This window comes from Pieris napi, chromosome 22 (assembly GCF_905475465.1).
Source record: "Pieris napi chromosome 22, ilPieNapi1.2, whole genome shotgun sequence".
Lineage (NCBI taxonomy): Eukaryota > Metazoa > Arthropoda > Insecta > Lepidoptera > Pieridae > Pieris > Pieris napi.
Genome location: NC_062255.1, coordinates 3,943,966 through 3,960,549, shown reverse-complemented (window position 1 = coordinate 3,960,549; position 16,584 = coordinate 3,943,966). Strand labels below are relative to the sequence as shown.

The following is a 16,584-nucleotide window of genomic DNA, read 5'->3' as shown; positions in this document are numbered from 1 at the left end:
AATTATATTCATTATTAGTTACGTCCTCAATGTTTTAAGTTTTTAGTAAGTGTTTGTGCGTATTGTGATTTGTGAACTATTGTAATCAGTCTAACCTCTTTTATTATTCCTAAATTATCTCCATATCCTTGACATTGACAATTGTGTGCCTTTCATGTTATGAATATATGGAAACCAGGTATGTACTTATGCTTATTATTTTAATATTTTTTTGTGCGTCAACGGCCGCCGAACCTTTTGATACCGACACCATGTCATAAATCATTTGGTTTGTATGTACCTGTACATGAGTTCATATCTAATACCGCAGTAGTTTCATACATTTGGGATCACACAACAGCGACTGTATGAAACAATATATGTTTATTTATTTTATTTATCCACTAGCTGCCCTCGCGAACTTTGTTTCGCCTTATTAAGATTGTTTACTTAGCCTTAAGTATCCTATTAAGTATCAGGACAACATAAAAAAAAATGAATTAATTTACCTAAAATTCCACATTTTCCCAACAGTCTCAATCTACTATACTCGGCTAATGTATTCATTATTGTGTAGGTACATCAGATATTTCCAACACTGGGCATTTACAATTGGCTTGGATAGTATGAAAAACGGGTTATTTAGAGTAATCTGTATTAAACATGGCGTTAAACTCGTTATTACATTTTTTTTCATCATTAAAACAATTATTTCTTATACGTCAGTCACGTCAAACGGTCATAGATTAGTCGAATTGACAATTAACGCACACTTGACGACGTGTGACGCCATCTTGGATAAGCGTTTTGGCGGGTTATTAAACTGAATATTTGACATTTCAATACTTGATAGAATTAAGAATAGATTAAACCTCAAAAACTTTATTTATATAGGTAAATAAATACATTTATGAAGCGAAGTTAAATTGATTCTAAATTTACTAGGGCAAGAAGAACTGGCAAGAAACTCTCCGCCACTCTTTTTAACAAGTTTTGAGTCATATAAATTGTTTGAACTGGAGCAAATCAACCAAGGATTAGGATCATTTAAATAATCGTAAAATTTATAAAAAGTTTTATTGTTTAATTTACGTTTAACGAGAGTTTTGAATTTATTCACTCATAATCTAATTTCACTATAATATATACCTAATTAGATAAAGATTTCAATCACAAATCAATAAAAGTAGCCCATTTTGACAGTCGGTATTACTACAAAATCCGCCCTTATAAAACGTATACATCATAAGAAACAACAAAAATATAGAACTAAAAACCGAGGGACCGCAAATAATTTCGAATTCGCATCCCGTCTCAAACTTTGTTGCTATGTTGCGCCATGCTATGTTTCATTATTTATGATAGTTCTTAGTTCTGTAGGTGAGCTTACAAAGTTCTTAATGTGTACGCTTTTGGATAATTAACGTTTAGCTTAGGAATTTGTTAGGAAATCCATTATGGCGTTAGAATTTTGCATTGGTTTATAACAATATTAGCGATTAGAAGGGATTTAGAAAAGAAATCAATAGACTATAATCTATTACACGCCCGAATGGAAAAAAAGAGAGGTAAGACGCAAAATTCCTCTAACAATCATATCATCGAACGTCGAGGCAGAATACGATATTCCATCCGTATCACCTCGACGTCCGTCGTTCCACAACTGAGTGTTCTTTAATTCCGTTTTTTTTTTCAAGAAAAGAACGTAACAATTCGTACGCAAGCCCTCTGGCATTGATAGTATTGTAGCGTTTGTGTAGTATTTTCTGTCATATTTTGATGTATGTGGCAACATAAATACCGGCGGTCAAGAAAAGAAGAAAACTAATGTCACTCAACACAGACTTTAGAGGAGCGAGATATGTATATTTTTTCCATGGGCTTTTCTATTAGAATATAAATTAATGACTCTTGTTTTGTGAAGAATAAACCAATGAACAAAGTTAAATATGGGTTATGATTTATTATAAGATAGAACATCCCATAGTATCAATTCTTAAAAGGCCAGCAACACACTCGCGAGCCCTCTGGCATTGAGATTACCAATTCTTAAAACGCCGCCAACGCACTCGCGAGCCCTCTGGCGTTGAGATTGCCAATTCTTAAAAGGCCGGCAACGAACTTGCGAGCCCTCTGGCGTTGAAAGTACCAATTCTTTAAAGGCCAGCAACGCACTCGCAAACCCTCTAGCATTGAAAGTACCAATTCTTAAAAGGCCGGCAAAGCACTCACAAACCGTCTGGCATTGAAATAGATATTAATAGGCCAACTTCCGTTTTGCGCGATTCGCAGGCGAAATTTAAATTAAAAATTCTTTCACGTTTATCACATAGTAAATTGAAATCATTAAACTTCAGTTTGACACATTTAATAGCCAGCGTAAAATCGATTTATTTGACACAAGAACCAATTATCAAGCATCGTGTCTATTTCGAATCGATTTAACTCGTCACCTTAACACCAAGTTTTATCTTAAGCCTAAAATCTACAGTCTGTTAACAATGGCTGAATTCAAAGCCGTAATTATAATAATTTGAAAAATAAAAATCTGTGGCGCTAAAACCTCAGAATTCTGCATCTATTTCATTATCAATTACTTAAAATGTCACATGGGACATGGTGTAATGGTTGCAGCTCCTTACAAACATTTTGTAAAACAAAAAAATGGCAATAAAAAAGAGTCGCGGAGAGTTTATTGCCAGTTTTTCTCTTCTGTTCTACGCCCTTGATCTGAGAACTGGCAGTAAATGTAAAATTAGAAGCATTAATATGTATTTCTTTACTGACGAGTCATAAGTGTACATTATGTTACCTATATGCTTAATTTGTCAATCTAATAGGCAAGTAGGTTATCAGCTGACACACGCCGTCTTTTTGAGTTGAGTGCAAGAAAGTTAATTTTTGCACAGCTGGGGTTCGAACCAACGACCTCAGGGATGACAGTCGCACGCTGAAGCCACTAGTCCAACACTGCTCAGTTTTTAGTGCAATATATTAGAAATAAAATTTCAATTGAATTAGTATTAGTTCTTGTAAGAATAACAAATACATAAAAAAAATTAACTAGTGATGGTATTTTTTGCGTAGAGTCCTAATTTTTATCTGAAACATTCTGAAATCAGGTTAGGCGAAGCTGTCAGCTGTTTTTGAATGTCAAAACCGAAGCATTTGTGATTTTTTGGAGTCGAATCCACAACCATCCTGTAAAAAATGTTTAAAATCATTAAACTATATATTTTAATCAACTTGCATTGCAAACATTTTCAAAATCGCTCTTTAAATTTGTGAAACAACAAAATACGTGAACAACAAAATACCTGTTTAGTGTTTACGCAGTTTATTTATCTTTAAATAGATATAAAATAACCTATAACCCTATCTTAAATGTATTTTGCGTAAACTACTTAATTATACATTCATAATTAAATCAAACCCGAGCGAGAACGAGTGTTTCAGTCTGAAAGCGTACAGCATATATACATAATATTATACGCTTACTTGATGGGCGACGCAGGTGCTACAGACTCCGTTGACAGACAAAGACGCAGATAATAAGGAGCATCCCATTGGTGCATCCGTCGCGTGACCACGCCCACCGCAAGCCTCCACCAATCGCAGCCCGCTACACATCTTGAATATTATCTAGTTATCTGCCGTCTCACTTGCGGCACACACGACGCTTTCAGACTGAAAATGTTACATCACGGTTGTTTCTAGAATCTATGGTATAACAACTTCAATACGAAGCCAATATGGCTACCGTCTAACGATAGAATTTGACACGATAAGATTGTTTAAATTTTGTTTTCATAATCAGCTATGAATATCCACTGTTGGCTGACCTGCTTTGTTTTTAGTCGCGCACGCAAAGTCTACGCGAAGGGTCGATCAGGTGAACGGAACGAGGCCAAACTATTCTGGTTTGTTATAGTAGCGTTCTGGGAAGGAAACAAGGGCCTGATTTTACAAATTGAGATTAATTGTTCTCGTATCAAATTATGTGAACAAAGGAGCATAGACAAGATTTTCAGCTACCCCGTAACTCGTACGAAAGAGAGGGGTGTTGTACAAAGACAGCCGGGGCGCGAGGGGAGGGGCCCGGGTCGGCGAGGGTATGATTCGGGATTCTAGGGATGAGCTCTCGCCTCCTCTCGTTACTCTGGAACCGTTCGTCGCGGCCGTCGCACATATCTCGAATTGCGATAGCGCATCGAATGCGTATGCGTGATATGACTAGACAATTCCAAATTTAAATTTTTTCGTGCAGTGATTTTTCGGATTGACAATTGACATTTATTTTTTTTTTGTTTAATTCAAGTTAATCTTTTATGTGTGCGTGAAAGTCATGAAAATATTTTCTACTGTAATTGTTACAGTGATTGTGTGAATATGAAGATGTCTGGTAAGTTGATATTGCTATTGAAAGTATTCATACATTCTTAAGTAATACTTTTTAAAAATCGAATAATTAATGTATATAGAATAAAATTAAATAATCTAATTGTAGTCAACATTGGTAGCTGATATTAATGGCTATTAATAAAAATAAAAAAAAGCAATTCCACAGATCAATATTCCTAATAATAAATAAGATTCACTAATTGATAACGTCCATATTAGTTACTTGTAAAATAAAATCGCTACCAATAGGTATTATCTATAATTTTATGAAAATTTAAAGTCAGTTACTTATTGAATATTTATTAACCAAGATTAACATTTGTGAATTTGTTATAATTACAAAGGAATTAAGGTTAATTAAAATTAGATAATTAAACCACGTATTATTTATTATTGCAGATATTTTGCTTAAACTATAACTATTAAAATAGAGTCAATATTATTGAGGATATGTGCTCTTAGCATTTAGCTCATTAATATTCTATATTGACATATTCTTTAGAATAATATGTAAGTGTTACGGAAATAAAAACATAGACCGTAGATGTTTCTAAACTAATCATAATAATCTATTATTAACTACTAAATTTAACATAAACGCTGTTATAAAAAATACACCTCTTCGATATAATCTTGTCAAACATTATCTAATTCTGTCAAGTGTGTGCGAAAAGACCCGACCACAATTTGATTATTTGTCTGTGGTAAAATGGCGGGTGTCAACTTTTGGCGGGCGCCGCCGGGCCAAAGATTATTTGTATTTCTTATTTGTCACAGCTTATGTTAAGGGTTTTATTTACATCATCATGTGAATGCTATCTGTGAAGTGATTTATTTAAAATGTTTTTTTATTACTATTAAATTCTTATTATAGATAAATACAATAGAAATAAACTATACAATGTTGAGTGTTTGATAATAGAAATCGTTTCTATAGAATAAAATGGCATAGATAATAAAACGTAAAAAGTATTGATTTAAATAAGTAATATATTGAATTGAATTGAACTAATAAAATCTGTATGATATTGAGATTGCGTCACGCTACAAATGTTTCATTTACAACCCCTTTTTATGACAATATGACATCTTCTTAATAACGAAACATGTGTCCATAAATAGTATGAACACTTTATACTAAAACTTTTGAAAATAATCAAGAAATTTATTCTAATAAAAATTAAAATGTGACATAGTTATGTAACAGATATAACAATATAATTATTAATTTTAAAATAAGAATGCAAAACGATTACCCAAACCAATTCCAATCTATGAGCAGGGCAGAGCAAAAGTTTTGAAATAGGAACAACCATTAAAATAGATTATACTTTATAATCTGTGTTACGTTCTCTAAACTCTATGCCAAATTTCCACAGCGTAGAAAATTAGAAAGCTCAACTTTCCGCGAAGCTAGCTATTGTTATTTTGAATACCTATTTAGCGGATCTGTATGTCCGATGAGTCTTGCGTTTTGCGGTTCTTATTCACAATTTACACTAATATATACCTTATGTTAGTGGAATAAAGGCGCTCGGCGTACGAAAGATATTATTATAAATATGTTTAGAGAGTTTTATGATTGCGCCGGGCCATGAACCCGGGGACTAAAGCGCGCATTGTCAGTGCCGTGACTAATACGTGAAATCGTCGTGCTAGGGTCTTCGGACAACGACATCTGTGTGATATTTGCTGATTTTAATTAAATTTTGCGTCGTAATTTTGTACAAGTGTAATTTAATGGCGGTTAAAGATGTTGGATCTCTTATCTTCCTTTATGAAAATAATGATTTCTTTAAACTGACATAAAGGATTGAAATGTGTTTGAAGAATTGATTTGGTATGAGATAAAAAATAAAACTTGGAACATTTGTTTATATCACAAAGATTAAAAAGAAATAACCTAGACAAATCGTAAATTCCACAGCTGATATAGTGAAGTATTTAATGTTAAAATACATACGTGGAACAACTCCACACCATTCTATATCCAGCTTATGTACTTATTTAAAATCTGGCGCGAATTTCTGCGGAAACCAGAAATTTAACGACAACTCCTCTGCATTGTCCCCGCACGAAGCCAACATTCAAAACATCAATGCTCGTCGCGATGACTAATTTGAATTTGAAATTCGAACACATTTTACGACGTAGTCCTCTGTCTTGCTGGCCACAAACAATATTTTTTATTCATAGTCTGTGGTATAAAATTAATAGTCTTTTGTTTTTATGTTTCTTTAATTTCTGTATATCGTTATAATATCTGTTTGTCATTCTATAGATAAATGTTCACTAAATTGTATCAATTTAATGCCTCGCTTTTACATTGTGTCGATTAAAAGTCTAATTCACTATAAGCTAACTTTTATCCTATTCCCACATATTCAATATAAACAACTTCAATTCAAACTATTTTTACTTATTTAATGACCTAAATTTATGTCTTACTAGCCTATTAGATCTGGCTGAAAACAGCAAATTCGAAATTTAAAAATTCCGAAAGAATTCCAACAGACTATACTAATATTGTGGCGACAGGTGAAATGAGCATAGCAACAGAATATAAAGGGTTTTTTAGCGTACATCCTGATTATTGTACTGCACTTTATAATGCAAAGTAGTCTAGTGATCTATGCAACGTCTAATTTTATAGAGTTTTTTAGTCGCCACGTGCTACTATGGACAAGATAGGGGTTGTTTTAACATCTATATTAGTTGTAATGGGGTCGTTATGATTTATGAAGTGTCTTTTACAGTGGGGTAGTTTATTGATGACACGCGCAATGTAATTCTGTTTCCTTTACTAAACACACATATGATGTTTGTCTTTCAATTTTTTTGTTACGTAATGGCCGTAATGGGCATAAATGAAATTGATGGTTACCATTTGTCATATACATTATTCGGTTCTGTCATGTTCAAACAAATGTGTTAGGAATCCCTCTATCGATTTAATATGAAACTATCACAGATTAATAATTCTATATTGATAGATAACCATAGATAAGACCATTATCTGTGGTACATTTAAACGTGTTCTAAAATTAATAAATCCGCGAATATTCATAACATTCTGAATTTCTTTTATTCATTAAGGATAAAAGAAACAAAGAAATATCTTTATGTAGTTCATTTGCATTTCGGAGGGATGCTCCGAGACACAAGAGACAAGCGGATATGCTTTGTTGTCAGCGGAAATCAGGCATAATGCCACCATCTTGCATTCCATCATTTTTTTATGTCTGTAATAAGAACGCGTCAGGATGCTTGCGATTAAGATAAAGGTATTGGCGAATATCTATAGATAAAATCTTGGACTATGGATATCAGAAGATAACTATTTATTATATGCACGCGCGTTTAAACACATCAACATTTCTAATTAACTAAACAATTTAAACATGATGACACTATAATAACAAAACTATAGGTGATTAAAAGATTTTTTTTAAAGGCCGGCAACGCACTCGCGAACCCTCTGGCATTGAGAGTGTCTATGGGCGGTAACACTTAACATTACATGGCCTGCTGCTCATTTGTTCACGTTCAATAAAATTAAAAACTACAAATCGTGGTTTGTAGATAACATTACAGAAATATAGTGAATAATTGTCTGGTTTAATGAAATATAGATTGGGCCTAGTGGCTTCAGCGTGCGACTCTCCCTGAGGTCGTAGGTTCGGTTCCCCGCTGTGCATCAATGAACTTTCTGTAAAATTTAACACTTTCTCGGTAAAGCAAAAACATCGTAAGGAAACCGGCATGGCTTAGACCCAAAAAGTCGTTTGACAGAAGGCTGATCACCCACTTGCCTATTAGGTTGAGAAATAATCACAAAACAGATACACAAATCTGAGGCCCAGACCTAAATGGTTGTAGCGCTACTGTTTATTTTTATAATTATTATCAATCATCTAGCCTAGACTAGAAATCTCCAATTTAACATTAATGTATATCAATATGTGTGTGCCAAATGTATAAAAAATACTATTTAACAAATGCAAAGATTTTTTTTTGCCTGGAAGAAATCGCTTGTTAGCGATAAGGCCGCCCGTTGCCTTATAATTAATATAACCTCCTTTTTTATATGTATATTTTTGTATAAGGTAATAAAGTGTAAATAAATAAATTTTATTTTCCTTTACAGCAGCAGACAGCCAGGAATCTGGCAGCCCACCACCAAGTCCGTCTGAATCCACAGCATCAGAAACTGCGCCCACCCTAGTACACATAAAACAAGAGAACATGGTACCCGGCATTGATAGCAGAGAGTATTATGGCGCCGACTTTGGTCTACCCGAGACATACCTTCCACAGAATTATAGCGACTACGGGCGTTTGTACAGCGACATGCAAAACCCAGGGTTTCTAGACCACGACTTGAAGATACCGAACGGAAAGGATGAAAAGTACGATGATACAGATAATGTACCACCAGAATTGATATATAAAACTGGCGGTATTTACGCGCGTTTTAATGTAACTAGTGGTACGAAGTACGGGCCGTTTAATGGTAAATGGGAAACGCAGCCGTTAGATAGAAGATACGCGTGGGAGGTGAGTTACTTTTTAATATATTATATAGTCTGTACAATGATCGCCTTAAATAATGGGACACTGAAACGTCAATTGTCAAACACACAATTTAACTCATGAAACTATAAACCTTGATTTGAAAACTATACTATAGCAGTCAAAATAGGGAATTAGGTCAAGTTCCATAGATAACAAACCACTATTATGTTATAAATGATATGTTAAAATCTTAAATAGGGGCCTCATAGCCTAGCGGCCTTATGCGGCAGCTAGGTGAGGGGTACTGGGTTCGATTCCCGGTTCGAGGGCAAGTTTTAATTTAAATTTGTTCTCAGCCTTTGGGAGGGTTGTGCGGTACCGGGCGAGTGCCAAAACCGTAAATGGAGGACACGGTCGAATTTCTAAAGACAAACACGAATTATAAAAAATTACTTGACGCTGGCTAATGCACAAATCGTGCCAGAGCCATAAAAAAAAATCCTAAATTATAATTATAACTAAATAAGTGTAAATTACATGAACAAAGGTGTTTTTAAATAAAATTACACAAAAAGTTTAATTTTGATACAATTATATTTTAAAAATTTGATAACCGAAGATGAAAGCTATTTTACATTCGATATAATGATATGGATAGGATATGGGAATCGACCATCGACTAAGCCCTACGCATAACCCACTAAAACCCTACTGCAAATGGATTTTCCCGGGGTAGCATTAAAACTATAACTGTTGTACATTACAACTTAAGCAATCATAGAATTTACATCAACACAAGCTAGAACCATTGAAAGGTCGGCAACACACCGCTGGCCCAAAAAAACAAGGCACGTAACTATTTGTAGATTGCTTTTGTTTTTAAAAGGTGACAGTTGATCCTTGTTAACAGACCACTCAGTTAAGTGTCAAAACGGAATAAGTGTTCATAAATAATACCCAAAATTTGGTAGTTTTGAAACATGTCGGAGAAGCGCAATAAAGTACGGACTTTATTGGTCTCAATTCAAGTGAGCAACTTAACAGTTTTTTTGACACTTGATCGTTTTGCCTAATTGGTTTTGTTGGTGACAGGATTGTAATATTATTATTAGTTATTTCTATACTGACTTCGCTTGTGTATAAGTACTGGTAATTTGCTTTCGTATTTTCTCATACTAAGCGCATTAAGCCAAAACTTAAAGTATTCTAAAGCTCTTTACTTAAGAATTCTTATAAAATGTCGAGAATAAACAGTAGAAATGTGTAGATAATAAAATAAACAACAGAATAGGCATGACTCTGACGTGCCAAAAATTAACATAAACATAGCACACACTTATAACAACTCTTAAATACATCCACACACTCACACATTCACATAATTACACATTTACACGTGTCTTAAGACTAGTGATTATTTGTAACACTAAATCTACTTTTTCTCAAAAAACTGTTTAAATAATGTACCATGTACCACTGACTAATTATTATCTAGTTCCTGCAACACAGGGACTCCCTAGTGTGGGAACTAGCGATATATGAATTTTGTCATTAAGAAAGTTTTTATCTAATTAATAAAATGTAACATTTATTTGATCGAATTAATTTTAAAGGAAACTTATTACAAAAAACTTTATTCAAAAAGACAGCAATTATAAATACATTGCCAAATAAAAGCGATCTTAAAAACGCTAGCCTTTTCGCCATAGACATCACAAAACCATAGTCTAATAAACCATAGAGCAAGGACCGGAACTAAATTCGCGCTTCGACTCATCACAATGGCGTGGTTTGACTGCAATGCGACACCAACAATTATGAGATGTCTCGAATATCATTGAAAAAGTATCTTTTGAATTGTAAATAATCGTGAAGAACAATATATTTGTAAGATTGTTTTATTATGTACCTAATTTAATATTAATATTTTAGTGAGATTTCGTATACATACACTACATAAAAATGTGAAGTACTATAAACACTAATAATTAATCGGCAAGCCAGTTATATTTATAAATATATTATAAAGTTATTCATGTATGTTAAAAATATACTATATTTGAATATTTGCTATGATAACCGTCCGTCCCACAACTGAGCGACTTTTCAGGCACTTTTCGATTTTGTGTCCTTTAAAAGAGCGTTCCAATTTTTAAAAGACCGGCAACGCACTTCCGAGCTTTCTAGCAACGTGATGTATCACTTAACATAAGATGTGCCTCCTGCCTTCGCCCCTGTTATATAAAAAAAGTTTTTTTAAAGTATTCAGTGAGATTGTTTTGCCAGGAATCGAACTTAGGACGTCCAAATTAGACCTCGCTAAACGTTTAAACCCATACAATTATTAATTTAGCAATTGAAATGATTTCTAGAAAAAAAGCTCGGATAATCCAAAAGACAGCTTTAAGCTTATCAATATATCTTTGAATTCGCGAATGTAATTCAATACTTTTGCTACATTGGCGTAATCCTGGAATCGCGACAGACAATTGATTTCCGTTTCCTCCCAGAAGATAACGCCACGCCTCGGGGTTCTTGGTAATGTGCATTCACTAACGATAGTTGTCATTGCATTAAAGATAATATTAAAATAGTTTTTGTAATTAATTAGGAGCTTGAATCGGTTTTAAGTACATATATTTGTGAGTCATATAGCTATTTACCGAGTGTATATGTTTATATAACTAATTTTTAACAAAATAAAGTGCGTGCGTACAAAGTACACATGTCAGAAGTGAAACTTTTTTGGCAAACTAATTTTTTAACCCTTGTTCATATTTATACAAATCTAAAACTTTAGATTTCCAAGACTTAGAGGGAGGGAAAAAGGAAGATATGTTAGTAAATTAATTGTCATTAAAATATTAAAGTGTCGAAAATTAATACCAATTATAAATTAATTTTTTAAATTTATTTCTTCGATAATAAAAACACGTGGCATTTCAATTTACAATTCGAGATTTCAATAAATTATTTGCATTAAAATATAAAATACTAATATTTCATAAATTCTCTTTACGAAATTTTAATTTTAAAAATAGAATTTCTATAAGGTAATTCGCCCTCTCACTCTCTTTTAAACTCTCTCCTTTTTCTTCGACAAAAACACTGCACAAATTCGTGACGTTCCGTAAAAATCTTACCCTCATGCGCCTAAGGAAGTTTCACTTAAAAAAAACTAAATCGTAGGAGTGACGTAATAGTTTTTTTGATTATGAAAAGTAAAAATAATCAACAAAATAATCATCAAAATCAGTTTAACGACGAAGTTATCCACGAACACACACATTAATATATATACGCTCGAAGTGAGAACAAACGTAGTCTCTTGTCTTTTTTTAATATACGTAAAACTGTCTAATTGCACTCTTTTAACTAACGTACTACATCTCTTTTTGACAAACAGTGATTACGCTGTGATGAAAAGAGACATCTTGAAACCGACTAAAATAAACCGGCTATACTAATACGAGATAATTAAATATTAATAGTTACATTCTTTATTTGAACGTGTTATACCAGTAAATACGCCAATCTGTGGTCGCTGACCAAGCCATTTCCGCTCTATTAGAACCTCTTTGATGGCTTTAGCTTTGTGATGTCTGTGGTTATTACAAAGGGGAGTTGTCAATTACAAAAACTACTTGTAAATGTCACGTACGACTAAACTCATGTTTTAATTATTAAATGAATATTAAGAAATACGAAATTTACTAAATAATAATAATATTAGTTTATTATTATTTATAAAATCCTTATATTTCTGGAAATTAACAAAGACGTTTTAAAAGGATTAAACCGTCAAAGGGGTAGTTGAAGCCACAATTTCACAGATATCTCAATAAAGATCGCAAAAAATTCTTTAAATGTCAAAGTGCAATAAAAGGTTGCGTACAAATAACGTTAATTTCGGTCGAGGCGTGACCCCCGTCAACATTGATTTTACACTTTTTCTAAAAAAACCCACCGTTAGAAATGACAATGCGGGATGTCATCGAATTCGTACTTAAAAATTCAAACTTGATTGGCAACTTTTTACGTCAATTGTCAATGCGAAATCACCAAAAAGTTCTCACGTTTTTAATTTTAATCGCGTTACAGATTCGTATCTTATAGATATGAATAATTTAGATGTGAATTAAAATAACAAGTTTATTGGCAAGTGTCAATCAAAATTATAATTTTTGATTCGATTGTTCATTTAGGGAGATAGAGTTCGATTTGCAAATGTTTTTTGTTAATTGCAATATTTTGAATAAATTTGCTCACAAAGGATATTGGGTATGAATTTTTTATTTGTTTACTTTAACGAGAGCCGTGTTGGAGCATGGAAAATTATTTTTTGATATCAATACAGTTCGCTCTGTTGAATTAATTTGTTTTTTTAATTATAAATTCATATCCAAATGCATTTTATGGTAATATGATTATGTTAATTGTGTTTTACAGTGCCGGGTCTTTAGTAGATCAATTCTATGTACAAATAAATTTCAGTAGAAGTTCTTACTATCTAATAATATGCTAGAGAAATAATTTATAAATAAAGCAGTAATGTATTAACGAAACGAGTTGTAATGTTAATCAATCACAATTTTAAATTTCGAATGCGCTAATCTCGGCCGCATGGAATCCGTTGCATTAATGTCAAAATATCTGTCAAATTTGTGTGACATCTTTTCATAACTAGCCACCCCTTCAGCAAAGGATTAAGGACCCATTACATCTTCATTACGGTAGGCGGCTGACACTATTGTACTTGCAATAATAATAAAAAGCAAAAATATTAATACGATCCGCGTATCTCCGTTTACAATAGTGCAGATGGTCTGACACAGGCGGATTTAAATGCAAAAGTATCAGTTTTGGAATTCATTTCAAACAGTATTCGATATTCAAAAAGTAAACAGAAACACTTTCCCTCCGTTTCAACATTGTTTTTAAATTTTATCTGTGGTAAGAAAAATATTTTTCGTTCCATTTTTAAAAATTTTGACAATTCTGCCATCAATTTTTGTACATTTTGTCATAAATTAATATTCATGCACTACATTGTCTGATTCGGTAATTTCCAGCTATTGTAAGCTATCTAGGTCTAAAAATATTTGCGTAAAATGTAATTGTCATTGTCTTAATATTCATTATTTTTAACGTAACCTTTTTAAAAGGTCGGGCAGTAACTTCTAACAATTTAAAATTCATTGATATGTTTATACTCTGTGCCAATTACAGTCCGAATATAATATATATGTGACTAAAGTTTAGGGTAATTTTAATACAATTTAATTGTCATATAACTAACTCCTCCGAAATTAAATGTAATACAATTTTTAAATAACCTTAAAATCAATTACATTATAGATGTATGGCCAATTTCGTCTGCAATTAAATTGTACCCATTTCCACCCCATCGAGTTATCCAAACATTATTATTAACAAGAAGACACTTATCTGTTAATCTTTCACCGTTGTACAATGCCAGCTAATCTCCAGGCGTGATAGAAATTTATCTTGGTAAGGGATTTCACCCCAACTTGGGAAATGTTTCATACTTGGGGTTCGATTTGATTAAAAATTACCGATTTTTGTTGCTCTGTGGATTTCAAACGTCAAATCCATTCGAAATTCGAATTTTAATTGTAACCTATTTTGCGAAGAATTTGGCCTTTGAGGTTTAATCATTAAATAATTAATTTAAAATTAGTCTTCATTTATTATTTTTATTTAGTTTAAAAGCAAAATAATTTAAGGATAATATTAAGGATAATACCACAGATAGCCCAACTCATTAATAATAAATTAAATTAATTATTTAGTCTCATTGTTTCCCTAAAGATTATATTATTTACCCGTTTGATGTTCAATACTATATGTGTTAATTTAACTTGCGAAGGGATTGTATAGTATCAATTAATTTCGTTTTCATCTATATCACGTCGGCCTAACGTCCAACACAGCGCTATCTTAAAGTATTTACTTAGTATTTTAAAGACCTTTATTTCTCATTCCAAAAAATGTATTTTTTTTTCACAAGAAACACGTCACCATCAGCCGCCCTAACTTTAGTCTACTAGGCTCATTCTGATATGTATCATTAATGCCCTTTTGAATTGGTTAACCGCGCTAATATTACGAATTTTAGATGGTAATTTTATAAATAATTGCACACCCTCATACTCAATAGACTTTTTCAAATAATTTGGACGCGGCTTCGGCAAAATAAGCAAACTACGCGACGAGTAGGTATTTTAGTGTTGTCTTTTATTGACATAACGTTTACACATTTAATGAAAACACTTTTTTACCGGATCCAATAATATCCAAATTAAAATCTCAAGTTAAACAATCCGCGAAAATTGAGGACACCGTGAGCCATTTCTGCCAAAACCCTGCATCTTTTAATCGATACCAACTCCGGGGAAACAAATACAGATAATACAACTTTTTCTACAGCTGTGATACTTTTTGACATTCAACACCTTTTGTCTTCAGTCACCGTGACTACGCACGCTGTAAAGCACGCGAAATACGGTTAAATTTAAAATTGTGTAAAATAATTGTAAATTTATAATAATATATAACTTCAATCCGGTAAAAAAGTTCTTTAAATGAGTAGGTATTTTACTTATGAACCTATTAAAACATTTAAAGTATGGACGCGCTTCAAAAGGACACAACATTTATTCAACGTAATAATTAACGTTTTTAAATGTGAAATGGCTGTATACAAGTGCGGTGCAATAAAATCGCATTGCGAAGTTTACACACGAATGTCTCTGCGGCTTCTTATTTTCAGAAATATTTTTCGTTCGCAAAACAGTGCACTGGAGCAATATTTCATCTGAGCTGGCCAGAACAATAATAGCGTTTCGAGTTCAAGCCACGGCACGTTCGAACCACAATGTAACCAGCCGCCCACTGTATCCTGACCTCTCTGCCCACGTTTCTCCCCTGAAATTCAATCCGAGCCAAACACGGCTCAGAGATTTGCGAGTTCATTTTATTCTGGCCACTAGAATACCATCGCCAGCATCCGTGTAGACAAAATAACGTATTATTTCGAAAGCAATGCGATATATGCACCAATTATTGGGTAAGGTTATGACACGTTTACAATTGGCGCTTTGTTGATGCGTGGGATGCCAAGAGCTTTACTTTGACGCAATATAACCTATTGGATGTCAAAATATTCGATTTGTATATGTTTTTCTAGTGTTTGTTGAATAAACAAAATAATACTCAGCTATTTTATATACTTGACATGTATATAATGTGTGACATGTGTGTTGTTTTTAAATAGCTATAGGCAGATCATTAAAGCGGCCGTTTTAGTATTTGAAAAAAAAAGCTTTTATTCGAGTACTGCATTAGATTACATTAAGTCCATTATGTTAACCATTAGCATTCGACCTCCGACGGAGTGAAGGTATCCTCCAAATTCTTCCACTGGTATCTCATCTTCGCCACAATTGTCCAATCCTTCCCCGCTATCCCTCTTATTCCATCAACTTTCTGGTGGGTATCCTCTCTTCTTTATTTTCTTTAAAGTTATTGATCTGCTTTCACTGCTGACTAACAGAGTCTTTCATTTATCAAAATACAGTTTTAGGTCTGGGTCTCAGATTTCTGTATTTGTAACATGATTACCAATCTAATATACAAGTAGATGATCAGCCTCCTATACCTGACACG

The 16,584-nt window shown here is 33.1% G+C and overlaps 1 protein-coding gene across 3 annotated transcripts in view; it reads left to right on the top strand.

Annotated features, from left to right (window-relative positions):
- The window catches only part of LOC125060651 (histone-lysine N-methyltransferase PRDM16-like), a 143,616-nt gene that overhangs the window by 94,496 nt on the left and 32,536 nt on the right, over window positions 1-16,584 (top strand). For 2 of the 3 annotated variants that reach the window (XM_047665641.1, XM_047665639.1), the window contains exon 3: window positions 8,528-8,937. In XM_047665641.1, the coding sequence (XP_047521597.1) occupies window positions 8,528-8,937 (410 nt within the window). Of the gene's footprint in view, window positions 1-3,829; window positions 4,382-8,527; window positions 8,938-16,584 lie in introns of those variants that run through there. The other variant, XM_047665642.1, reaches the window with a different exon arrangement.